General features: G+C 50.6%; 1 protein-coding gene across 1 annotated transcript in view; it reads left to right on the top strand.

The window, feature by feature from the left end:
• Nucleotides 1-26,197, top strand: part of COL13A1 (collagen type XIII alpha 1 chain) — a gene marked incomplete at both ends in the record, with an annotated part of 159,574 nt that extends 133,377 nt beyond the window's left edge. Inside the window, 9 exons of the mRNA XM_084244428.1 lie at nucleotides 540-566; nucleotides 1,424-1,504; nucleotides 4,806-4,841; nucleotides 7,601-7,654; nucleotides 8,716-8,769; nucleotides 9,778-9,813; nucleotides 15,208-15,294; nucleotides 19,199-19,237; nucleotides 26,165-26,197. Of these exons, the coding sequence (XP_084100554.1) occupies nucleotides 540-566; nucleotides 1,424-1,504; nucleotides 4,806-4,841; nucleotides 7,601-7,654; nucleotides 8,716-8,769; nucleotides 9,778-9,813; nucleotides 15,208-15,294; nucleotides 19,199-19,237; nucleotides 26,165-26,197 (447 nt within the window). The remainder of the gene's footprint in view (nucleotides 1-539; nucleotides 567-1,423; nucleotides 1,505-4,805; nucleotides 4,842-7,600; nucleotides 7,655-8,715; nucleotides 8,770-9,777; nucleotides 9,814-15,207; nucleotides 15,295-19,198; nucleotides 19,238-26,164) is intronic.
• Between the last annotated feature and the right edge of the window lie 620 nt (nucleotides 26,198-26,817).

Below are 26,817 nucleotides of genomic sequence, written 5' to 3'. Positions count from 1 at the left end.
TTGAAACTAGCCCCACTGGATTGGCCTTTCCGTGGTCATAGATGGTAAGACAAGGCCTTTAAAGAGATCCCATTCCATTATACTTCAAGGTCCCCAAGCATGCTAAACCAGCAGACCTGGTCCTTGCCTCTACAGAGCTCATGGTCCCATGGCACTGTGCCACCATGTCACTGGCAAAAGTAGCAATAGTAACAAAAACTGACCAAGACTTGGTGGGAACTGCTATGTGCTAGACACTGACTGGCCTAAGTACTTTGTGTATATTAATTTATTTAGCTTCTGCTGTGACCCCTCTAATCTTCTCTTAATGAGATGCTGGGTCAGCTGTGATGGTCAAAGAGAGAATCTGTCAGTTCCTGGCTGGAGAAGGCTGGCTCAGACCCCACCCCCTTAGTGTTCCCTTCAACCTCCTTTGGGCCAGACCCCAGCCTGGGCTCTGCTCCCAAAGCCATTGCTCTTTTGTATCCAACTTATGGAAAAGGAGGGTGACTTAACCAAAAATGAAGTTCTGATGTGCCTTGTTTTGATTCCAAACGCAGGGGCTGCAAGGCATTCCTGGACCAAAGGTAAGAAAGAGATGCTGGGCTGGAAGGGGGGAAGGGCTGTAGCAGGGAGATCAGATACAATGGGAAGCACCTCAGAGATGGGTGGCCTCACTGAGCCCTCTCCTCCATGGAGCCATGCTCCACTCCAGCCAGTCGGGTCTGAGCAAGACAGAATTAAGTCCTATGGGCCCTTTAACATTCATTATAGATACCAGCATGTTTTGAATTTAGAATTTTTCCATCCCCCAATCAACTCTGTAGAGTGACAAGTTGGATTCTCAGCAAAAGACAAAATCCTTTTCCCATGTAACCCACCCCAAACCCTTCACTCACCCTGAAGTGTAGGTGGGAGACAGGGACATAGCGTGGGGCCCCCTTCCAGGACCAAGCCCTCTGGACTCTGGTTGGAGACTCCCAATCTCCCCTACCCCAAAGCAATGGCACTTGCCATCTGCCCTGACATTCTTCAAGGAACTGCTGGGCAGATTCTTCTCCCAGCTAGTTGGGAGTTCATGGTGGCATCTAGGGCATCTGCCAGCCACTCTCTGCAGGGTCCCAGTCTTTCTGCCATGCAAGCAGCTACCCATGCCAAAGCCTGACCTGGAGCTGCCCTGTCAGCTTGTCTCCAATCCCTCCATCCCATTCCCTTTGGGGACCTCACAGTCACTACAGGGAGACACAGGACTCTAACTGAGACAGAAGTCAGGCCAAGAAGTTGGATTCTGGAATCACCCCTGTGCCAGCCACCTCCACTCCCCCGCTCTCCCTCCTCAACCTGCCCCCTCCCTATTCCCAACTCCTTCCCCAGGACCCCAGAATGCAAGAATGAGTTGTCGGGGACATGCCTCTCTGTGATCGCCCATCTCCCTTTCCTTCAGGGGGAAGCAGGACTGGATGGAGCAAAAGGCGAACAGGGCGCCCAGGGGGAAAAAGGAGACCGAGGGCCTCTGGGACTACCCGTAAGTACCTGGCACCCAGCAAGACCATGAGGATCACCCAGCTGGGTGATCCTGATGAGGCCAGGGCTGCTGGACAGGGATCCCAGAGAAGGCTGCTGGAAAACAGCAGTCTTTAAAGTTTAAACAGCAGATTTAAAGTTGTAGCGTTCCAGAGCTCATATGGCTTTGCCTTCCCAATGAGCAAGACCATGGACTCTCTTACTGAGGGCCTCCTCTAGGCCAGGCCCTGGACTACATGCAGGGGACATGCAACTTTGAATAAGGCAGGGCCCCCAGCCCCAGGAGCACCAACTGGAGAGCTGGAGTGGCCTGAAACAGCCTTGAACCAACTTGCACTTGGTTCAGAGATAAGGTCTGCCTTCCGGACCAGTGAAATGCTCAGAGGACTAGAAGCATGGGCCAGTGGAATGTTCTCCTTCTTTCTTCCATTGCCCCAGAGAGAACCCAAAAGAGCTACTCTCTGTTCTTAATACTGGTGACAACAGAAAAGGTCACTTGTAAAAAGGTTACTAGATTACCGGGATCGCTATTCTCCAAGATCTCTGGCCCCAGGTACCCCGGCTTACAGGTCCCAGGAGAGGATGGGGGTTGCTCAGACACATCTGCATTTCCAGATGTGGAGTCTGGGCTGGGCTAATCCTTTGGCACAACTCTAGTAGCTGACGGCTCATCCCTGCCTCACCTACCTCCAGTGAGTGCACCCACCACCTTTCTAGAGCCCTGGGCTCCATCCTCCCACACACCTGAGTGAAGCTGGCACTTTCTTTTTGTTTGTCTTTTCAAGATCTGGAAGGACTTAGTCATCCATCTAGTCATTTCGCTGATGGATGGAGTTGAGTCACATGTGAAGTTGTGGCAGGGCCAGGTCAAAGGCTCTTCTTCCCCTCAGGTCACACCCTCACAAAGGGGTCTCCAGCCTCTGGGGTTTCCTCTGTCCCCAGCACAGGGCCGGTCCCACCCCAGGAAGCAGTAAAGAGCAAGGGAACAATGGGAATCCCAATTACCCTCTTGGCAGAGCCCACGGGTCTCGTTAATATAATCTCAGCAACCAAACAGCAAGAGCAAAAGGTATGATTACACCTCATTAGTGCATCAGTGTAGGACTATTTAAGGAGTTGATTTGCTTGGCAAGCTACAGAAAACTGATGACTTTAGCAGACGTTTTCCCATGTCTTCGGCTGTGTCTGGAATGATGAAGTACTCCTTACATTTAAAGGGTCTTCCTGCCTTCGAACTCAACCACAAATCTCTCTTTGTCCACCTTCGTGGCCCCAACTACACAAGTGAATGTTGGAGAATTCAGTTAGAGGTTGAAATGCAAATGGCACAGAGACCTAATAGGTAATATAAACACAGAAAATGCCAGAGGAGAAACAATAGTACTTAATCTACCTTTAATTTTTCAACTTTTGATAGAGACATGGACACAAAGAAATACTTTTCTACCTTAAGAAAACAACAGAGCAAGATATTCATAAACTGCAATTAATCTGGACTTTGGAGATACAATAGGGAGTGGTAGGGATGAAGATCCACTGAAGACCTTTTGTCCCTTCTTAAGGGAAAAAGCTCAACTGACAGTTGTCTTCAGAGAACAAGGGTCCAGTATTTAGATCTACTAATTTTTCAAAGGAAGCTGGACATCTGGTATTTTATATAAAATCTGCCTGTTTCCTAACACTAAATCAAAATTATTTTCAGTACTGCAGATCCTACAAAGTATTTCAATGGCCTACATATGGCCTAAAAGTCTCCAGTTTGTGCCTTCTGTTCCAGACCTCTCAGTGTAATTCAGTGTTAATGCAGCAAAGACAGAGTATGTGATGATTTAGTTCACATCCTATTTTTAGGCTTTACCTCAATGTTATATTTCCTATTGTAACAGCCTGTTCCCCCATTGATGTCCCATTGGTTTTCTCCTCCTTGCCCTAAAGAGGTGGCTCTCAACATTGGCTGCATGATGGAATCTCCTGGAGTTTCTCAAACATGCCACTGCCCAGGCCCCACTCTTGGAGACTCTGATTGAATTGGGCTGGGGTGGGGCCCAGGTGTCTGTTATTTAACATCGTCCCAGGAGATTCTGAGGTTTCAGTCAAAAGTTGATAACCTCTGCTTTCTAGGCCACTCAGTCAAGATCAGTCCCAGAATTATGAGGTCCTAAAACTGAGAAGAAGTCCCCATAGGAGCCTTCTCTCTAACACCCTTTCCCCTGGAGGAAGCACCTCCCAGCCCTCCCGTTCCTGAGAGTGTTACCCCACCTTTAAAATCTTAAGGCTTAGACTCACTTCCAAGGCTCCATTGGATGCCATTGGATGCCATTTTCAAGCACTCAGCCCCTCCTGGGATAGAGTATCCCCCTACTTTCTGGTTCCCCTGGTTTGTCACATTGGAATCACTAGATAATTTCCCCCTGGTTCTCCTAGGTGGGAGGAGCCCAGCTTCACAGCCCAGCATTAGAGCAAGAGCTCCCATTCCCACGGTCTATCACTGGATGCTTCCCAGCAAGTGGGGGCTAATAGCAGCCCTCTTACCAGCCAGTTTCCTTCAGGGGATGCATGGTCTTATACCTCTGCCCTAGTCAGCTGCCCCCACAGCATTTTTCTATAAAAGAACCCTTGTCTGGGATGATATGAATGGGATGAGTTTGTATTATGCTTTGCCAACTGAAAAGCACCAAAGAACTATCTGGCATCATTCCTATGATCATTTGAGGCCCACCTCCTGCCACCTAAGGTAGAAGAAGGTTGAATCAAAGGTAGGCCAGCCTCTTCCCAGCCTTCAAAGCCTCTCGGGATCGCCCTGGTGGCCACCTCTCATCAGCAATGCCAAAGAGGCTGGAAGACCCCCCTAACCTGCACCCCCCTCGCCACAGAGGACTCTCCAGTGAGTCCGGCCCTGGGAAGGATGCGCTAGCTCTGGTTCCAGACACCACTCCATGAATTCATTTCTGTACCCCTTTCCCGGGAGCACTGCGCCCCCTTGGCAGAGGGGTTTCTGGGCCGGGGACAGAGAGGACAGAGGGGAGCAGGGGGCACAGAGGATCAGCACAGCCTCTGCTCAGACCTCCACCCAGCCTGCTCCACAGTCGGCCACACTGCACTCAGCGTCTCCATGTTTTTGTTGGTTTTCATGTGAATACCGTTCCCCGTCCTCCCAAGCTTATTTCTCCCGTTTTGTTTGATTACCAGCATGTATGTCTGTCCAGAGTCACTGCTTCACTCACCTCTTCCCTCCCGGTCCCTTTTTCTCCCTCCCCCTCCTCCCTTCCCCTTCTTTTGGTCCAACTGTTCCCTTTGTCCAGGGAGCTTCAGGTTTGGACGGCAGGCCTGGGCCACCGGTGAGTGTCTTCTCCATTACCCCTCCCCTCCCCCCTCCCCCATCCCTGGCCCTGCGCCCTCTCGTCTGCCCCACTGTGGCCTTGTTTCCCCAGTGAGTCATGCCTTACCCCACCACTGACACCAGAAAGGTGCCCCGTGCTCAGTCCCGAAGTGCATGTTCAGGTGTCTTGCCCAAAGACAGCTGGCCTCCATCTGAACCCCCTGTCCAGAGTTTGCACTCAGGGTTCTCACATCTGAATTTCCAGACCACTAGATGCAGGATGAGAGGCTGCTGGAGCGGCACAGGGAACCCAGCCTGCAGGTTGGGGCCATGACTCACCCCCGCAAAAGCAACAGTGTCTGTATGTGCCCCATCATGCTGTGTCGTCTTCATGCTGTGAGCTCTGTCCCTCTCCTTTCTGCCCACGAAGGCTTCCTGGTCCTGTGTAGCCACCAGTACAGTGTGTTGGGGTGGGGGCAACTCTGACAGGTGAGGACAGGCGTAGTGTATAGGGACTCACAGCCCAGTCCCAGCTCAGTGTTCTGTGGTCATGTTACAGCCACAGTTGTCCTGCAGCCCCCAAGGGGGTCACTACAGAGAAAGGACACCTGGGTCCTCTCTTTTTTCAATCTTCCTGATTCCAGAAAACAGGCTTTCCCTACTCATGACTGAAAAAGCACCTGGCCCTTCGTGAGACCAACAGCTGAAACATGTCCCTTCTCTCTCCCTCCCAGCCCCCTCCCGAGCCCCCTGTGAGGTCTTCAGGGCCGGGCCCTCCACCTAAGCCTGTCACCTCCCCACACTGTTTAGATCACTGATCATCAGTGATCTGTGATCTAGGGACTAGACTTCCCTGCTCGGAAGTCCTAACCAGAATTATATGTGTCCCCGGCCATTCCAGCCAGAATTGGGGTTCTGTCCTTGAGGCCACAGATGCATGATCTACACAGAAGATGAGATTCTCATGAACTGGCTTAAGTGACACTCAGACAGGGTAAAGGGAGATGTCAATGCACAAAGGCGACAGGCCTTCCTGGGGTCCTGGAGGGGTGCTCAGAACAGATAACAACAGAAAGCTAGAGCACTTAGAGCAAGAAGCCCGAGAGCAACCCCATTCAGCCTTGCCCTATGGGTGCCTGTTCTGTGCCTTCACAAGGAAGAAGAGGTGACATAGCTGGCCCAAGATGACATCTTTTCTGAACCCTTCCCTGCCATGCATTTATGGAGCTGACCCTGTGGACTCCCATTCAGAGAACACACCCTTTTTTTGCGGGCTTGGTCATGGCTTTGCTCCTCCACCATACGCCCTGCCCTCCCTTCCCATCCTCCTTGCACCCAGCACACCTAACCCAGGTGGCCAGTCAGAGCTGGGGGCTGATCTGTGGCTGGAATCAGAGAAACCAAGACTTTCCTCTCGAGTGCTTTATTCCACTCATGTTGGACAGAAGTGAGCACACCAAATTCACACACCCTTGGACCTGAGGTTTTCTATTTCTCATAAAGTTAGTATCATAATCTTCGAGGGAAAAAAATGTTTATGGTAAACATAATCCTGCCCTGCTGTACTAACATTTGTGGGACACTTCCTCAGTGCCAGCCCCGGCACCGGATGTGTGACATGCATTCGTCCACTTAACCCGGAGGTGGCCTGGGAGCAGACTCGGTATCATCCCCATTTTACAGGTGGGAAAACTGAACCTCAGAGTGGCCAAGAAACCTCCCCAACATGGCAGAGTTAGCAGGCCTTCCGAGGCAGGACCTGGGGAGTCATCCAAGGACTGGGGAGTCCTGATCCGAACCATTTCCTTGATCTGGCCACTTGTTACCTAATGTGCTCATGTCACAGACACCCTCAACATTCCCCTTCCCTCACAGTTGCACAGAGGGCACCAAGAATACCTGATTGCTCTTTTTTTCCTCTTTTAATACATAAAGAAATCAACATTTCCCCACTTGCTCACACCCCCTTTCACAACTACCCCCAGAACATCGGGAACAACCCACAGACCCAGCCGCACGTCCTCATGTCTGAACAGGAAGTATAAACACTGAGGCAGAGCCATAGGAAGCCCTGGAATCAGACTCTGTCTAGTTGGCTGTAAACAGGGAACATGGGGAGGTGTTCGCGCCATAGTTTAAGCCCTGCTCCAACTCCCTTTGCCCCCCAGCCCCCCCTGCTAGGCCAGTGTCAGCGCCTCTGAAGCGTACTAATTCACTCTCAATCCAGCCTGGGACTGGGGGAAGCCTGGGAGCGGGGAGAGAAGGCCCTGGCAGAGGCTGAAGGTGGCGGGGACTGCCGTGGGGGCGGTGGGGTGGGCTGTGGCTGAATGACCCCCCCCCCACGCCTGCCTCTGTGTGTGTGTTTGCATCGGTCTCTGTGGCATGAAGACCCTCCTGCTGCATGTGGAGCTGCGACAGCAAAGGTGCAGCCCCGGCTCCCCCACCCCTGGGATGGCATCAACTCCCTCCCAAGCGCTTCTGGGAGCAAACTAAGCAACCGTTCTCCTACCGTTTTCAGCCTTGGCAAGCTTGGCTGTGAAGCAAAGGGTTTCCTTCCTCAAATCTGGCTCTGAGGCAGGGGGAGGTGCTCTCTCCCCGAGGCCCCCAACCCAAACAGGAACACCGTCCAGTCAAATGAATGACTGCCCTCAACGAGCCTGGCCTCGCCAACCCTGAAAACTGGGCCTCTGGACCTTGCTCTTCTCCAGGCATCGGGAGGGGCTCCCAGGACTCCCTCAAAGTCAGGATCCTCACCTCTGCTTTCCTTCACCTCCCCAGGGTACTCCAGGACCAATTGGAGTTCCAGGCCCAGCAGGACCAAAGGGCGAGAGGGTGAGTACTCAACGAGCTGGGAACAGGGTGACCAGGAGGAGGGGACAGGGCCCTCAGCCCTGGCACCTGGCACCCCAAGGCCACCAAGCCAGACACAACAGTCCCAACTCTCACTCCGTCTTCCTAGACCAGCCAGCACGTCATTGTCTGTCCTAGTGACCCTCACAATAGCCTGTGGGGGAGTTAACTGAGTGCTCAGTTTTGTATCTATGAAGGGAGTTTCCTCCACTTGGCTTCTGGCCACCTGGTGTCAGTCACAGGCTCAACCTGGCAACTCCCACGTGCTGCTGTCACCAGACACGCATGAGCTTAGAGACAGCATGGACTGAAGTGCCAGGTGTATGAAAACACTGGGGGCATGGCAAGAAATCAAGAGGCTGTGCAGTGGGCCAGCTCCCACCGGCACTGTCTCCCCAGGCCCATGCAAGGTTAGAGTGGAGGCATGGGCATTACCTGTTCCTAGCCAGAGCCTGCTGCCACATGTTCAGGGCTTGAGATCCCAGATCTGGGCCTCTGAGTGGGCATCACCCAGCTCTCTGCTGTGTGAGCAGCTCTCCCTTCACTCTTGCCCCACCCCAACCTGGCTCCATCAGGGAGGCCCTGCTCCCTTACCCTTGGACAGCACAGATGGAGTTGGGGAGCTCCTGGAGCTGAGCATAGGATTCCCAGAGATCACCACTCCTGTGGGGAACCAGGATGGCTGCCCTGAGGACCAACATTTGCAACTTGAAAGAAGAAAGCAAAGCTCTTTCTCATCCCTTTCCTCTCCCCTGCAATCCTACCCATGTCCATTTAGCCTCTTTGTTCCCCTCCTTGCAAACACTGCCTGGTCGTTCTAGAGGGCCTTGGGGAAAGGCTCTTCAGGAGGGAGGAGGAGGACTTTAAACCCCCTCTCCCTGAGCAGAGTCCCTGCTAGTCACCCCTCTCCTCAGCCTCGCTTTCTGGAGGGCTCTTCTAGGGGATGGAGACACTACCTGGGTTTCATAGGGAAACAGAAAGTGGTTGATGGGAAGTTGTTCACCTGTCAGGGAGGGCTCATGGGTTTCTTTCTCTTGTTTCAGGGCAGCAAAGGCGACCCTGGGATGACAGGACCAACGGGAGCGGCTGGGCTTCCTGTAAGTCTCATGGGCTCAGAGGCATCTCTCCACCCATCTCTGCCCCCCAACTACAACACTATCACAACGAAATACCCAGAGTCTGCTGCAAAATATCTAGGGCCAAGTGCGAATTTCACTTCTGTGACAGATTAAGTTGCCCACAGTCAGCTGGTCCACATGCTAGAACTTCCCTGCTGGACACTGCTTGAGGGAACTCGGGAACACAAAAGTCCCCCTGTTGGGGAACCAGGTCCTTGGCCACATGGAGCATGCCATGAGCCCCTTCCACTATAAGCCTCGAGTTCTGGGCAGAGGGGAGTCTCACCATCAACATGCGGCAGAATCACATGGATCATGGCAATGCAAGAAGCCGATGCTTCACGGGGGCTGCAGCTTGCCTGGGGAGCCAGCTTTCTACCTGTACCAGTCTTCCTGTTGCTGTATTAGGAGAGAGTCAGGACTTTTGCTTCCCACTGAATGTTGTACAGCTGTTTGCTGGTGCCATGCTTACTGCTCGGGCGGCTTGGCTTGGGCTACGTAGCAGCTCCAGCCCGTCTTGGCCTGTGCTCATTGCCCTGCTGAGGACATGGGTAGCAGCTCACACCTTGAAAAGAGAGTCTGATAAGCTCTGGACTCAGTTTTCTAGCAAGAGCCTGGAAAGAGAGCTCCTTGAACACCTGCTCTCTCGCACCACGAAGAACTTTTGGTGCCCATATTGTGTCCTCAGAACCCACCACTCCTCCGGGGTGGGCATCTAGAAGGACACAGCCACAGGCCAGGCCGCTGGCTGCCAAACCAGAAAATCTAAGCCGTGTCCTTAGCTTTGCCCATAACTCATTGTTAGCCTCTAGGTCAAGTTCCTTGAGTAGTTTTCTTCTTTGTCTCCCTTCTGTAAAGCAGGGATAATTGGGACTGTCTCCAGCGACTCGGGCATCAGTAAAGAGCCTTATGAGCCTGCAAGGAAGGACTGGATGGTCATCCTGTGTTTTCTCATTAATGTGTCTTTATTTCTCTGATTTATTGCAGGGTTTACATGGACCACCCGGGGACAAAGGAAACCGGGTGAGTCTGAGCCCGTGCACTTTGGCTCATTACTAATGTCTTCATGATGTGGCGGAATGATCAATTGGGGATTCCTGACCCAACATGCAAATGGAGCTTTTCCTGAGAAATCATCCTAAATTAAAAGTCTTTATAGTGAGGGGCTTAATCTGTGGCATGCCGGGAGCCTGGAGCCTAATCCTGAAATTGAAGCAAGTAATTTTCCACACAACAGTGTGGCCACCAGATTAGCTTTGTATCCGGGACTGAGCCACATGGCCTGAAAATGGGCACCTAAATGATATTTTTATTTATTTATTTATTTATTTGATTTTTTGATTTTATATATTTTTTACATCATTTTTCATTTTTGCACAATGTATGCATTTTCATCTTGGCTATAGTCCCCATGCAATTCCCACCCCGCCTTGTTTTGATCCTACTCCCTCCCCATAGTGTGTCTCTGGTTTATAGTTGCTTGTTGATTTTTACTTTATTATAATTAGTCTCTTTCCTGGTCCTATTTTTAAATCTATCGCTACCTAGTCTTAGTCTTCTGAAACTTGACTTCACCCGGCATCCCAGGCCACTGGTGAGAGAGAAAATAATTCCAGTTTCAAGAACAAGCAGACAGCTATTGTAAGCAGCGAACCTTTTTTTTTTTTTTTTTAATCGCAGCCTTTATTTCTCTTAGAACAAGTGGGCAGGACTACGAAATGAATTGCGCTTTCTCAAGCCCTTTGCTCTCCCTTTGGTTTCTGCCGTGTCCACCAGGACACAGCTGGTGAATGTCCACAGTGCCCACCGTCTCGTGAGGTATATGACACGTGTCATGCCCTCCAGCACAGATCCAGCCAGGATCATTTAAGTGCAGCTGACCCAGACCTACTCCTGGGCTCTTTTCTAACCTGTCCTCTGCTGCTTCATGAAATGTGTCACACGCCCCCTAGAGGCCAAGAGCATCTTCTCTTGAGTCATAATATTCAAGGGTCTTAGAGGCAGAGGAGGAGCAGGAAGAATAGATGGAGAAACAAAGGGGAGAACCGTGATAAAAATGTACTGAGCGCCCGGAGTATTAAGACAGAGTAGGAGGTTTCTAGAACCCAGGTCTTCTGGCTTATATTTGAACACCAATGATCAAGTTCATAAATAGAAAGTACCAGAATCAGCATCCTTATATTGAGCACCAATTCCATCCCTTCAATCTAGGATGTATTTTAAGCATTTCTTTATCCTTAGATTCTTCTCTCTGGCAGCTGGTCAAAAGCAACTCAAATTGTCCCACATATTCTGTGAACAGAAGGGATCAGGCAGAGCTGCCCCTGTCGGACTGTCCATGGGAAGACCACACCCAGAATTTAGGCCACTGACAATGTGATCATTCCACCTCTCAGTTGGCATACTAACCTCCTTTCTAATTTATTTCTAAAGTGATCTGATTTTCTTTATATTCAACTAATATTTTTAACCTATTTCTTAAGACATTTTCAGTTGGCTTGAGGCACTGACCCATTTGGAGGCTGCAGTCCTTCAAGTGGTGGTAACTGTGATTCTCTGGAGGTGGCAGCAGGGCAGGCAAATGCCCTTGACACAGGTGGAGGGGCGGGGAGAGGCTGTGGCTCTGATGCTTAAGGAATCGAGATCATTGAACAAACCAGTGAGGCTCCAAAAATAAGTGGGAAAACATTTCTTCTCCACTCCCTCTTTCTAAGGTCTCACACACTTTGCTCATCTCACATACAAGTTGGCAATATGTCACTTGGTCAAAGTCAAGTCCAGCCAGCAGACTGGTTGCATGAACCTTCTTTTGAAAGCACACTGAAGAACCATTTACTTCTTCCAAAGAGCAGTCTCTGGATCAAGGAACAGATAATTCTCTCATTCAAGAGATCTGATCCTCAGGCTGTGAGAATGTCCCATAAGGGTGCCTTCTACAGCTCACCTCCTTCAGAACTCTTTACACTATTGGCGCCCAACAGGGCTTTGTGGGGGGAATGTGAGAGCTTAGTAATAAAACCTCCAAAATGAAGGGAAGTCCAGGCAGAGTCAGCATTTAGCCATGGATAGTTTTTTCTAATGGCTGGAAGCTCAGAATTGATGCTTTGGTCAAGAGAAAAGGCCAGAGGCTTTAATAGCATCCTGGCCAGAAGCTTCATTGTCACTTATGAATGTGAAATTGGAGATGTTTCAAGTTCTCTATCCCCCCCAGTTGTGGAAGCAGGGCTGCAGGTGGGGCAGCTCCCACCTTGACCCCACAAGGGGCCCGAGGTACCCATCAGAGAGGCTCCAAGACCATACCACAGCCTGCTGTCCTGTCTTACAGTGAGCTGGACACGGCCTTACAGGGATGCTCTGCGGGCCCTGTCAGAGGAGGCCCTTAGTGTCTCTCTTCTATCTGGAAGGAGGGTCCATAGTGGTGGTCAAGGCCGAGCACTCAAAATGAGGAGTTTTCTAAGACACATTGTGCCAATGGGAAAGATGTCACCCCGTGTCAGTAAAGGCACTTCCCCTGTCCCTGAACAACTCTCTGAATTTGACCCAGGAGCCAACTTTTAGGATGACAAAGGTTTTCAAAAACCTTTGAAAGGCAAGATTTTAGCAGTTTCGGTGGTATTATGGAGCTGCCTGCAAGCAAGCCAACTGAAAGATCTGAGTGCCTCAGGGAGGCCCCACCCTGGGTGTGTGTGGTGTGGATGTTCATGTGAGTGTGTGCACGCGTGTGGGTGTGCGTGGGGGGTGTGCATGTATGTGGGTGTACACATATTGATGTGCATGTGTGTGGGTGGGCATTGCATGGGTGTGGACGTGTCTGCATGTGGTGTACATGTGTGTGGGCATGCATGCCTGTGGTGTACATGCATGTGGGGTGCACGAGTGGGTCTCGCTTCCCCAGGCTCCCTTGGCCTCTCTACCTCTTCTTCCTCTTCTATCTCTTTTGGTCTGGGCTTCCCCTTCCTTCCTTGACTCCCATATTTCTCCCCCTAGATATGTCCATCCCATTATATATAATAACACCATATCTCTCCTTTCCCTTCCACTTTCCAGCCTAAATTATTCCACTAGAATCCTTTTTTTTTAAAGATTTATTTATTTATTTATACAAGCACTGGGTATAGTCAGAAGCACAGGAGGGTGAGTGAATTCACCAGAGCCAGAGCGGGGAACAGAACAGGCAGACCGACGAAGTACACTGCTGAGGGGAACAGTGGGCGTGGCAGGAAAGGTCTGCACGCCATGTGGGACCCTCGCCGGTGGCTGGGGATCGAACCGGCGCTGCAGCAGCTGCAGGCAGCTTCACAGCCCAGCACTCAACTGCTGCGCCACCAGGGGAGGCCCTAGAATCCATTTTATGCACTGATTGATTGATTTTGTTGAGCAAACCACTGCTACTTGACTGTATTCACCCCTTCCCCTCACCAGCTGGAATTCCCTCTTCTTCAGGGCTTCCTATATAGTTCTTCGGGCATGGGAAGCAGGGAGGATGGAGGTAACATGACTGTTCTAATGTCTTCAAAGGACTCACAGAATAAGACCATGTCCTGTGCCCTTAGAACATGATGCCCCATCATGTCACCCATCCTGAAGGGCAGGACCACGGCCAACCCTGCTACCCTCCGGCAAATCAGGGGGACCTGCAATCCCCCACCCCCTAGGAGCTTTGCCCACATCTGCACTTAGGAAACCATGCTCACTTTTACACTGGTCTGACCCAATGAAGTGCTACATCCCTGAGAGTTTACCATGGGGCGTCCCCATCCAAACAGTTGGCACTTCTGCTTGTCCACTAGGAATTACTCTTGCCAAGATGTTCTCACTGCGGGGGAGGGGGCAGAGCTCAAGGCCAGAGCCATCACACCTAACAGTCATAGCCTTGTTTCCTTTTAGACACATATTATTTTCTATATAAGCAAGGGTATTTTAGAACACTCAGAACAATGCATTGGCAGTTGCTGGCAACCTCTGGAATCAAGTAATTTGGATCATTGCCAAAGATCCAAGGAAACATGAAAAATATTCTTATCCTTTGCCGCCCACTGAGGGAATGCCCGAATGTCCTGACGAGAGTCCCCTAACCTCGCCCCCTCCTCCAGGCTTCTTTATACCACTGGCCCTAGCAGGGCTTTCAAGGGGAGATGTAAAGGCATGGTAATAAAGCCTCTAAAGGAAAAGCCCAACACAGTCATCACTTTGACCCAAGACAGCGCCTCCAGCAGCAGCCTTGGCTCCCACACTGCCACAGCAGTAAGCAGGGGTGTGGTCGCCATGGGGACATGGCGTCACTTCCTGAGCATATGCTATTGGCCAGAATAAGCACTGTGTGCACAAAGACCTCCCACCATGTTTCCAGGCAGGTGTCATCAGCCACATGTCACAGCAAAGAGGCTGAAACACAGGGAGGTTAAGTCACCCCAAGTCACTGTGCGTGCCAGGCAGAACCTGCTCTGGCTCAGCTGCCACCTGCCTCCTGGTCCTTGAGTAACACCCCTGAAGCCACCAAGCTTTACATGCTCAGCCTTCTGTAGATGTGGCAAGATGCCGGGACGATTCCGTGGGCACCCCCATCCCATATATAAGGAAATCCAATATATGAAAACCCCCACTCAAATCCATTACAAAGAATCCCCACAGCCCTTCTTGAAATGGGGCATGACCCGGCACATACAAAATAGGGTTCAATTTAGAAAGATGTTTACTGAAGCTTTTCAGAAACAAATGAATTTCTGGAACAAATGAATGTCCAGTACAAAGAGCCGCCTATAACTTCTGACCAAGACCCACCAGAGACACATATGGAATGGAAGGACCTGGCTGAGAAGCAGGGGCCTCCACGAGCGCTGGGCACACACACATGTGCATACACACATGTGCACACACGTGCACGCACACACTTGAATACACATGAACAAGCTTATCCCCACATATATGTACTCACACTCACATGCACATACCTGAGAGCCGTGTTCATGCAATGCATGCACTCACCCCAGGGTGCGAAACAAAATCATCCTACCTCCTAATAGAAAACAAAGGATGAGAAAAAATTGGGACAAAACTTGTCAGACCAAAGCCTTTCAGGAAAGGACTCTCAGGGAAGGCAGCCGGTCCCCTAGTCATTGCAGAACCACTCAGGGCTCAGCACTAGCCAAGCCAGCCACCAGAATCTTCCATCTGCATTGTCCTCCACCTCGAGGCACTGCCCCCTGCCCCTCCCCACCTACCTTAGCCAATTTCTCAGGTTCTCAGGGTATGGGAATAGGTACTGACCCCAATTCCCATTGAGACTGTCTTCATTGAGAGAGGCTATTTTTTCCCCTCTTTGATTTTTTTTCCTTTTTCTGTCTCTAACCTTAACACAAGAATGACCCTAAAGTTTTGATGTTTTTTTTTTCTCTTGGACTAAACCATTATTTACAGGGGGAGAGGGGGAAGAAAGGCTCTAGAGGGCCTAAAGGGGATAAGGGAGACCAAGGAGCGCCTGGATTAGATGCCCCCTGCCCGTTGGTATGTGCACTTATCTCTTGCATTATTTTGGTTTTTTTCCTTGAGGTTTGCAAGTTGGAAACAAAGAAGGCAAATAAACTTAGATGAGAACTGAATGACCACGTTGACCACCAAATTCTATCTGTCCCTTGGGCTGGTGAAATTCTGCCTGCTGTTGGTGTTGCCCTAAAGCCACAGCTGCAAGTAATTCTGGCTAAATCCCTTTCCTTTGAAGACTGATGTGTGGAAATGAGAAACCACGGAAAAGGGTTTGGACCAAAGGGCTCTCGGCTCACTAGTCCAGGGACCCAGAGTGGCATCTGGGAGCCTGTATTTGCCTTCTTTGCTTTGTGGCCACTCTGTGGCTGGCAGCGCAAGCTGTCTGGATCCTCACTCGGCCAGGATGCAGGACGCTGGGGTTCGCATCTCCAGAGGGCCACCCATATCCAAAACGGCCCGGAAAAGGAACAGAAAGGGGACTTTCGATAGACAGCCTCCCGATGCTTGCCAGCCAGCCACCGAAAACCTGGAAAACTCAGATCCAAATCAGTAGAAAGACACACACAGGACGCCTTCCTTGGAGAGCCAATAAATGATGATTTGTGGCACATCAAGTGCATTTTGAAGGCCATTTGAAAGTTCTGAAAGTTATGATGCACTCAAGTTGAAGTTCATGAGTGTTTGCTTTAAAGCAAGCCTTTAAATGGAGAGGGAGCTGGATGTACATGTTCCAAAGCTCAACTCTCCCAGAAGCCAATGGGAGCACAATGGTTGACTTAGGGAGATGGGAATCAACTGGAGTTTGGGTCCTACTTGGAGATACCTCAAAAGTCCTGCATCCTGGCCAGGGTGGGGCTGAGCTTGACCACGCCCCAGTTGGAGCTGGCCAGCCTTGACCTACATAATCATCGTGATTGGTTTTGTGAACAGGGACACCGAGGTTTTAAAGGAGAGAAAGGGGAGCCGGGGTTACCAGGGCTGGACGGACTGGATGCCCCGTGCCCATTGGTATGGCCTCTCCCTCCCTCACCTGCATGGCCGATTTGGATTCCCACGTGTGTGGTCCATGGCTGTGTGCCTCTCCACGCTCCTCCTGCTCCATCCATCCATCCATCCATCCAATCTCCACCTCCTGCCTCTTCACTCTGTAGACTCCCAGGGTCACCTGCCTTGGGAATCCTTGGCGGCTCCTGACACACACTCTCTTGCATGCAAAGTGTGTCCAGGATGTTTTCTTGGTTTCCTCCTGCAGCTGCTTCAAAAGCACTTGGCCTTAACTGAGCCATCCCTCTCCACCCCAAAGGCAGCATTGGCTGCCTTGAATCCGCCTTAGGAAACTGCTTGTAGATGAATCTGCCACAGAAAGAACACCAGGAAAGTAGGTTCTCAAGAGATGTTCCCAGAACTATGACTTCTCTTCCTTTACACCCCGCAGTTCATTGGACAAGTATTGACTGAGAACCTGGCAAAATATTTAAGGGAGATGCCTGAGTCAACACACATGCCTCCCCATGCCAGCATATCAAAATTTGCTGCAAGACTCAGGCACACTGATAAACATGGGATAACTGAGGAGTTCTAAAGTTAAGGTAGGACAGGGAGGCTTCCTGGCCCAATCTCCCAGGCTGAGTCTGGGGTCACTGTAATGGTGACCCCATCAGAACTAGGGGATAGTCCCAGATCCAGGTTTTAGATCCTAAAGGGCTCATCTTTTTGCTTAAATGACAGAAGGTGTCACAAGACCCTCACTTTGTTTCCCTTTCTTTTGCGGGAAGGAAAATGGTTCACCATCAAAAAGTCTAGAAGAAACTGGAAAGAATGCAGTTAAGGAAGAGAAGGGAGGAGCCAGGGAGGCGGGGGGTGGGGGAGACACATAGCATTAATTTCCCTCTTGTAAGCATGTCCTGGCCTAAGTGGCAGCAGCTGTGCCTCCAATGGGCCCCATCTCTGGGCAGGGTGATTGTCAGCTCCCCAGCCAGGCTTTCAGCTGATGCAAGGGAAGCAGAAGAGGACATGTCATTCCAAGACAATTGGGTCAAAAGGTTCCTGGTCTCTTAGATTTCCCCAGGAAGTTCAGAATTCATAACTATTTTCATACCAGTAACAGATAAGAATTCCCATCCCTACATCCCCACCCCACAGCCACACAGGAATCCTTTCTGGATTTTCTCCTTTTTGGAGGAGAAATTTTATAAGAAAATTTGTGGAGTGACCCAAGAAGTACCCATAGAGCCCCTTGAAGGGGCTTTTTAGAACCAGTCTGTGCAACAAAAGAGAGCCAGAACGAGCAGGCAGAGGAGCATGCTTCCTGTCCCCCACTGCTAAATGCTTGCTCACCACCCCCAGATCCCCACTGACCGGCCTCTTGAACCCCAAGCATGCAGCATGAACAGCACTTGACTCAGTGGGGATTTCCTCTCCCTCCAAAGCACCTCCACTGATCATGAGCCAGGCCCCTCCTTGCCGCATCCTTCCCCACTACTTGAGTTCTCTGGGCTCAGCCCTGGCCTCCCTGCTCCTCACCACACATCAGCATTCTCCTCTGCCTGCCCTACCCTCCTCTCCCCACCTACCCAGCCCCGGCCATGTGCCAATGGGAATGCCACTGTGGCCTGCGGAGGCTCCTCTCCCTTCCAGAATCTGTGGGAAGCATCCCACCACGTGGGCTGGGGTGGGGGCAGAGGGTCTTCATGAAACCCTGGGATGCTCAACCTCCCCCTGCACACCTTCCCTGACCCAGAGGGGAAAATGATGCCCATCTTATTTGACCCTTAATGCAAATAGGCATTTTCTCCAATAATACTCCATATTAATGTGTTCACTTGTCTATTAATTTTGCTGTGGAAGTGTACATATCTTCCTATCTTGTTCTCCTTTAACATGCCTCCGCTATTGTGCTGTTGTAAACATGGAGGCACAGGGAACTACTGCCATGATTTTAGCCTGGGATAATAGTCGTCTTCAAGCCTCCGAGTGAGGCCGGCTGCCGGCTGGATGCCCAGTGAGAAAAGGTTGAAGTTGGTCCAGGACTCAGGGGGTTTCCATTCAACTTCATTGAGACTGACCCCTCAATCCAAGCCCCTGAAGCCCTGTGTCCATCTTTCTCTGCCCTGGAGCCCGCAGTTCTAGAAGCTGGGCTGCGAACCAGATCTTGGCCCTGATCAGCCTTACCATGCCCTCCTGTCTCTCCAAAATTTGTAGATTTCCCCAGAGTACATGAGAGAGGCCAAATGTCAGGACCTGAGATGACTCAGGACATCCTGAAGCCACAGGTGCTCCGGCTGTCTGCAGCAAAGGCGACAAATAGCACACAGTTGAGTCCCATCCTGCTACTGATCTCCTCCCCAAACTCGAAGCCATGGCTAAGGTGTGCCAGACGCCTGTGCCTCCCACCCGAAGGCTCCTGGGGGCCATGGTGCAGTACCTGTGAAGTTGCCTGATCTTTTCTACCCCCTGCTCCTCCCGATTGCCTGCATTTCATCGTCCCACTGCTGAGAAAGAAATCTCAGAGAATGGGAGAACTGGGCAGTGGGAGGGGGGCATTTCACACAGCCATGCCTTCCCCAGGTTTTACAAAGGCGGACTGAAGCCCCCAATGCTGGATCCCTTGCCCATAAGCCCCCAGAACTCAGCAGAGCTTGGGCAGAGGCCAGTGGGCCTCCAGGTTATTCTTTCCACAACTCTACTTGCTGACTCCACAGGCTAGGACAGACCCTCTTGACCTTGCACTGCAACCACATGAGTAGACAGACAGACAGACTTGCTTCCTGCCTCCTTCCGAGGCTCTGACTTGAGATAGAGAAAAGAAATAGGCAAGAGCAGGCAACGTGATCAGGGACCACGACTTTTGTGGTCCTTGTTCCCCTGTCTTGCCTGCAGGGGGGCCATCCCAAAGAGACTGAGCCATCTGCCTTCCTCCCTGCAGGGCGAAGATGGCCTACCAGTCCAGGGCTGCTGGAACAAGGTAAGGCTTCCCGTGGCTTGCAGGTGGACCTGGGGCCCCTCTCAACAGCAGTGTGATAAGCATGCACACTTCATCCTGAGCCTTTCTACAGATGAGGCAGTAAGACCTGGGTTGAAAAGGAACAATCCCGAAGGCAGGATGCCCAGTGAACACCGCAGGCATTGGAAGAATGCTTAAAATGTTTTCCAAGGCATCAGCAAACCTCAGTGTAGGGAAACCCCATGTGGCCACACATCTCTATGCTTGTGTGGCTCATTTTACACAGGACCTGGCCTCCAAAGAGCGCTGGGCCATGTTTTAAAATTAGTTATCACTAATTATACGTGCGGCATCCACATGAGATCATTTAAGCCATACAATGACATTTATCCAGATGTAGAAAATAGAAGGTGCTTAAGCTATAAACTCACCTGGCTTCTGTACCTCCTCACAGAGCCTGGCCAACACACAACTTCCCTTGAACCTAAGCTGTCAAGCTTCACGCTTCCACACACGAGGTCTGCAGCCCAACCTCTCTCTGGTTCCCAGAATTCTGTCCAGCAATGAGTTTTCATTGATTCACTCTTGTCTTCGTACCTGTTCTCATTAAAACTGCCTGACACCATGGGGTTTTGTCCTTGCTCAAAATCACCCCACTCGGCCACTCCCCCATAACACAGTGCTCCCCAGACTGACAAGGGTCTTTGGTTGGCTAATCCAAAAGCCCAGCTTTGTCCCCAACAAGGGTAGCAGCTGCTGCCACACAGCATCCCCCCAACAACCTACCTTCCCTTCCCCTGCTCCTCAAAGACTCCTTGCAGCCTTCGGCACCATGGTCTTGGGATGTTGGTTCATTCTAACAAAAGGACCGGAGACCCCAACCTATCTAAGAATTTGTGTTTAGCTAATCCAGTCTTATTCCAATGACGGCAGGGTCAGACTAAAAGGAGATATATAAATTCTGTGCTAACTGCCCAGAATCTTATTAGCTCTCGATATTGGATAACAGTAGTGAAACCATCCCAAACTCAGGGCCCTAGGTTGAATACCTACTTGCCCGGGTAACTTAAAGCACCCCCTAACCACAGAAAGGAAAAGCTGAACACTCAATAGAAATTAACCTGTCCCGGCCACTGTGCTTCTACCTCTTGGTGATCCCCCTAAACCTAGTTAAATCTCCACAGACACTTATTTGTGTCAAATAAGACCCCCATTCTCTTACTCCCAAAGGAAAAGATTTTCTTCTTGATGGTTGCTGCATAGTTAGGAGATAGAAATGGTTTTGCTTAGTAAAAGAACAAGAACAGTGGCTATAGAGCTAAACTGTCTTGGAGAAGCAGCTTGAGAAGGTCATGTATGTTGGTTCACACCATAAATTCAGTCTGGGAGATGCTGTGGTTCAGTCAACATCAGGCCTCACTTGCAGCATGGAGAGAAAGCGCCCTCTGGTGGCCAAGAAGGGGGTCACTGGAAGCTGAAGGTGGTCTCCCACCCTCAGGATGCTGTCCATCAGCCCTGGGGTGGTGGGGGGCGAGAGGGAAAGGGAAGAGCCAAGGTCCCCCCAGTCCCCTCCAACCCACTATAAGATCTTCCTCCTTTCCCATGAGTGAACTAAACACCCACAGACCCATGACACTAACTCTGTGCTGTCTTGTGTTTGTTTTTGTTTTGCAGTGATGCCTCTAACCTGGAATTGGCCTGTGTGTGTGTTTGTACATAGAATATTTATTTTTATACAGTTTTCACTTTTTGAAAATGCCAGAAGTTTGATGTATCTTACAGATTATTAAAAAAATAGAAAAATCTGCACATTTGTACAGAAAATACCAACCTCTTCCCTTGTTTACAAGATGTTTTGTATAAGACTATAACACTAATACACTTTTTGTTTGTGAGTATGGTCATATGTTTGCATGATATCAGTGCACACTTATTGAGTATTGAAGCTTAATAAATTATTTTGTTCAGGTGCCAAAAGGGATCAGCCACACCAGGGAGCTGGCTAGCTTTTGTGTGAATTCACAGAAATGTGGAGGTCTATGGTGTTTGCCAAGCTAGGTGTGTCTAAGAACATTTTAAACCATTATGGATTTTCATTATTAAAAAAAAAAAATGAAACATGGCAATTCATGATCCTGATTAATCATTCCATTAAATACATTCTTTGGTGTGAAAGCAGGAAGTCCAGCAACAGAGGACCTCACAAGTATGATATTTTGAAATGTTAGGTCCAACAGAGGGAAGAGGGGGCTCTATTAAGTAACGTCCATTGTAACATCCCAAGATCATTACGGTGACATCTGAGTATTTAAGGTTCAGTTGTGCTGGAACCCTCAGAACCCCCAGGATTACCAAGGGCTATGTGCTACTGCTTTTGGCTTGGTGTAGTTTTTTGGTTTTCTTACTTTTGAACTATAGTCACTGGTACCAGCTATTGCTGATGATGGCTGTTCATTGAATATAGACTTGCAGGGTCCACCTATAACTAGCAGTTGAAGCATTTGCCTCAGCTGCCAGTATTCTCCAAAAACATTCAGAAAACATTCACCAATCTGGGCCAGATTGGTGATCCAAAGTCATTTTTATTTTTTAAGAAATAGAGTTTTACTGCTTTCTAGTCATTATACAGTAATTTCTCGCTTGTCAATAGGCTCTTAGAATTGTTTCAAAGCAACCTCACCTTAAAACAACAGGTCCTCGAAAAACATCATTAGTTCAATGTCAGCCAGGATTTCTATTTCCTCATCAATGTTATAATAAGACATTACTCCAGGTGCTGCTGTACACCATTTAGTAATGCTCTCAGGAAACCAATTCAAAGACTGAGTAATTATTACAGGCTTATTATTGTTCAATGTTTTACAACATAAACTGGTGCTTCTAAGGGCTTAAAATAACAAACTACGTGGGTGGTTTAAGCACCTCTTACTTTGTTTTCATTTTCGCTTTTCTTTATATAGCCTCCCTTCACAGACAGTACAAAGGCAGGCTGAGACCCAGACTCTGTCCACACAGTCACACAAACTGTCTATGAGTGGGCTTCACAGCTCTAAGACTCCTTGATGCTGCAAGGTCACAGTAACACACGCAGACTCTTGTGCTAATGGAACCCACACTGCCTAGCCCTTAACGGCATTCTTGTTCTGAACGTCCATTCAGTTGCTTGGGGAATCAGACAACTTTCTCCTCTGAGTCTTGGCTACTGCATTTGAAAAGCAAAGCATTGAACTAGTACTGATCACTATGGTCATCAGATGGAGCTCAGCTGTCCCTTCCCATGTGGTAGAAGCATGCAGGGACCCAGGTCCAGCAGCCAGATGATACAAGCTGCCTTTCCCGTTGAGGGAGGGCTCCAAGATGTACCATTTTATGACTATTCTTGAGCCCAGAGGTGCCGCTCATCCTGAGCCAGCTTCAGTCCAGTGCCAGCTTCTCCATCGGCATTGTGGCATGCAGCTCCGCCCACAGTACTTCTAGGGACGACAAACATATTTCAATTCTCACTTCTTTTAGGCTCATAAGAAAGAAAAAAAAAAGAATATAAAGTAACACATCCAGGCAGGGTCATATTCATCTTTGTACCAGGGCAGTCATAAAGTATTTTTATGGAGGAAGGAGCCCACAAAGACAAGTGCCGGGCCTGGGAAAGTCATGGTGTGGTCCTGTCTACACCCTCTGCTCCTGGAGATTTGCTCTCCCCAGACTGTGCAGGTTCCTGCCGCCTCTCACGCCACCCTTCTCACCACTGTCTGAGGTCCTGAGGGCTGAGCTTAACCTGATTCTTCTAGACCCCTTCTTCATTCCTCCAAGCCCTTTTTGGAGCAACAAGAATCCACGAATGATTTCAACATAGAGTCCAGCATTAGCTGGAAAGCTCCAGAAACTGAGATAATTCTGTGTCAGCCAAACCCCTGCATACCGGGCAGACAGAATCCTCTTTGGCTTTGTTACAATCTGGTGTCACTAATTCACTTATGCCTCCTCAGCCCAGATCACGCAGGCGCCAAGGTCCCTTAAAAGAATATAGGCCATAAAATAGAAATGTGTGTAAGGAGAAGTTTAAAAATAAAGTCAAGGAAACATCAGTAAGAGAAAGGGGCAGGAGAACCTGCTGGTAGGAAAAGGTCCTCGCCCATCTCACTTCAAACTGCAGGTGGTTGCAGAAGAAATGCCCAGCCAGGTTCTGAGCCCACACTGCTCTCCCTGGGGGAGAGCAGCTCACTGAGATTTGAGCCCAGGTGTGCCCAGCATCTCCCCAGTGGTTTGGTGCCTTGTGGACCCCCACCCCACCTCCGGCCAGGACCTCCTCCCTCAGGGCTACAGACTGCCTGTCTGAGGGCTCCCCTGGGGTTCTCTATTTGGATATCAATTTAACTCAAGTTTGCATCCAATGCAGTGATTAGAAGTAGGAAGAATTTGTTTGAGACCCTCTGGAGTAGCTAAGCTTCAGCACCAATGCCAGCAGATCAGGAGAGCGAGAGTAATCAGGTGCCAGAAGAAGTGGGGTTCATTGTGGGGAGGCTGGGTCGGGAAGGGCAGAGAGGGGCTGGTGGCCACGAGGACTCAGGGAAGGTAAAGACACTCACTGCTCCTGGAGACCCACAGTCCCTCCTGTTAAGAGCTGCCTTCCCCAGGAGCCAGCCCTGCCCAGCCCCCAAAGTAGCCCTGTGCACAAATATTCAGTGTGAATGTATGGCCTTGCACTGGGGCTTGAGATCCATCGTTGCCTTTTCTGGCTCACACCCCTTTGCCCCCTTCTAAGAGCACAGGGGGATTGGGGTTGCCAGCACCGTCTATCTGGAGACTAGCAAACAACCTGGCTTGATAGTAAATACCTGGCTTGACAAATGCCTGAGCCCATGCCCACAGGGATGACAGCATAGCAGGGGGATCTAGAGCTCAGTAATGACACAGAGGTGGGTCACTTAAACCTCTGTCGTCATGTGGGTCAAAGGAAGCCCCACCTCACTGAGGAAAAGATGACCCCTGCATACCTGACATCCTGAACCATCTCAGACTCACCCTGCGTTTCTTCCCTGCCAGGACAGGAGCCTGGGGACTGGCATCCCTTCCCTGGGCCTTGACTTCCCCTGACAGAATGTAATGGCACGGGCATGGAAAGGGGAGGCTTGGCCCGTGAAGGAGAGGGCACTGGCCAGTGAGTCGGGAGGCTCAGCTTCTAGTCTTTTCCCCACTGTTGTCAGGTGTGTCACAAACTATTCCAGGTTTGTTTACCCAAGTGTCAAATGAGGAAGGTGACTTGTGGCTTCCTGAAAACCTCCATTTGTAGGAGGACAGGGCTTGGGATGCCGAAACATTCCTGCCCTCTCCACCAAGGAGCTGTGTGGCTTGGCAGTGCTATGCATGGAGTTGGTGCTGCAAAGTCGTGTGTGGCATGTGCGAGCTTCTAACCCTGAATAACAGACCCCTGTGCCCTGTACCGCCTGGGAGCAGGTGAGCAGCCCGGCTTTCCTAGGGCAGGAGCGGCTGTGGAGTTTGCTTCTCATACGGGTGTCTACATTGCTGAATTTGTCAGAGCAATAGTACAGATTTTACCACCTGGCATACAGTGAGTAGTGAGCTCCAAAGCCCCCCCTCCAAATGTCCAGGGACATTGTGCCACCACAGTCCTTTGCCAGGCCTCCCTCATCAGCCTCTCTGCACCCAAGCATGGCCCCACACACTCCTCACCCAGGTGTTCACACCTTCTCAGGCAACATGAGATGGCAAGATCCTAAGACTGCGCACATCTTACAAAGAAGAGAAGGGCTAGCAAAGCAGAGAGCCACACGGAGATGGAAAAGCAGGAAGGGAGGCAGGAACCACCTCCATTTCCAAGGCAGCTCCTTGTGGTGGTAGAGGAGCGCAGGGAAGGAAGGGATCTACATTTACCATCATCTCCACCGTGTGGAGAGTCTCTGTCCGGGGGAGCAATCCTGCATCGGTGGCAGAAAAATGGGGGTGGAGGCAGAGCTGAGGCTGGACAGAACCCTAGGCACAAGGGAGTCTTGCCCAGCAGGCCCCCCTCCTTTCCAGGTTCTATTCTGTGGCCCTACTCACACCCTCTGCTCCCCCTCCCCACACTTTCCCAAGCCAGGACCTTCACCTGGAATGCCCATCTTACTCACCTGCCAGAGTTCTATCCCCACCCCTCCCCCTTCCAGGCCCAGCACATACTCCCGTGTCCTGGAAAAGCCTTTCTGCTTCCTTAGTTGGATGAGTCTCCCACCTTGGAACAACCTTGAATGTCAGATGGGGCCCCCACCTTGAAGGGGCACCTGTGCTCTTTCCTTCCTCTACCTTCTGCTAGAGGAGGAAATGTAGGTCTTTCACGTGAGACAATGAACTCTTAGAGGGGAGAGGTTTCTAAATCACCAGGGTCTCAAGGACTTAGCTCAGGTTCTCCCCTCCACCTTACGGTCAGGACTCCTAAACATCTAAGATCTTCCGAGAGCTCGATCTACTTTAATAAGCACCTACTATTTGCAGGCAGTGGAAGGGAGGGGGCCGCGAAAGACTGTCAGAGACACTTGCTCTCCAGGAGCTAACAGATTGCCCAGCAGTGCACAGACCTGCTAAGTTCTAAGTTAGAGCCCGAGCAGAGGTGGCCAGTGGAAGCAGAATGAAGAGAAGACCAGGCTGGTCAGGACAGGATCACAAAGCAGAGAGGGGACAAGCTGTCTGTCACAGAGAGGAGGGCCCCTCTCTTGCCTCACCCTCCTTTCCCTGATAGAATCTTCCAATGAGCACAGGCCAAGCTGGATTCTCACATCCAGGGAGGCAAATGGGGCTGTGATAAAAGGGGGAAGAGAGGGTGGGTGCAAACTGAGAGGGTGTCTGCCAAGGTGACCAGGGTCTGTGGGGTCCTGCCAGTCCCAGGACATACCCCCAAGTGCCAGTCACCCAAGATGCTCCTTCTCAAACATCCCTTTCTCTATACTCCTCAAGGGCCAGAGTCCATGGTTAGTCGCCAAGAAGTGAAACCAACCCGCCCACAGACCTGGGGAAAGAGCCTTGTCCCGGAGGAGGGAGAAAATGGAGCTTCCCCTGAACAGAGGGTCGCAGGTCGAACCCTTTCCAAGGGGTCTGGCTTGAGTGGGTGATCAGAGGGTGCTCTCAGGAGATTGGGGGCCATGTGCCCTCTCCGGGGCCCAGCTGGAGCAGCGCAGGCCTGCGACACCACTCCTCCAGCTCTATGCTGGGATTTCCGCTGCCACCCGCAGTGAGGGTCCTCTGCTGTGGCTGCAATTGCAAGGGCTCTTGGATAACCCCTTTCTCGTGGAGAGTCGCGCTTCTTTCAGTCACCTCTCTGCAGACAGGGCTGTCAGCTTTGTGGGGCTCTGACCTTGGAAAGCATCTCTCAAAGATTGTGGCCAGAGACCAGTAACCTTTCCAGCCCCTTCTCAACAGATTTCCTCTACTTTTGGTGCTGCCACCATTAACCCTTTTACTTCCTGGGGTCTTTCAAATGTCCTGTGTGTACCAAGCTGGAAAAGCAGAGAGCATTTGTGTTGGAGAGGAAGGAGCAACAATGTTGTAGAGAAGAGAAGAAGCCCATGAGCAGGACCAGGTGACCAGGTGGGATGCCTAGGCTGTTCCCC

Source organism: Talpa europaea, assembly GCF_964194135.1.
Source record: "Talpa europaea genome assembly, chromosome: 10".
In the NCBI taxonomy this organism is placed as follows: domain Eukaryota; kingdom Metazoa; phylum Chordata; class Mammalia; order Eulipotyphla; family Talpidae; genus Talpa; species Talpa europaea.
The sequence above is the reverse complement of the archived record's forward strand: the minus strand, read 5'-3'. Positions and strand labels throughout refer to the sequence as shown.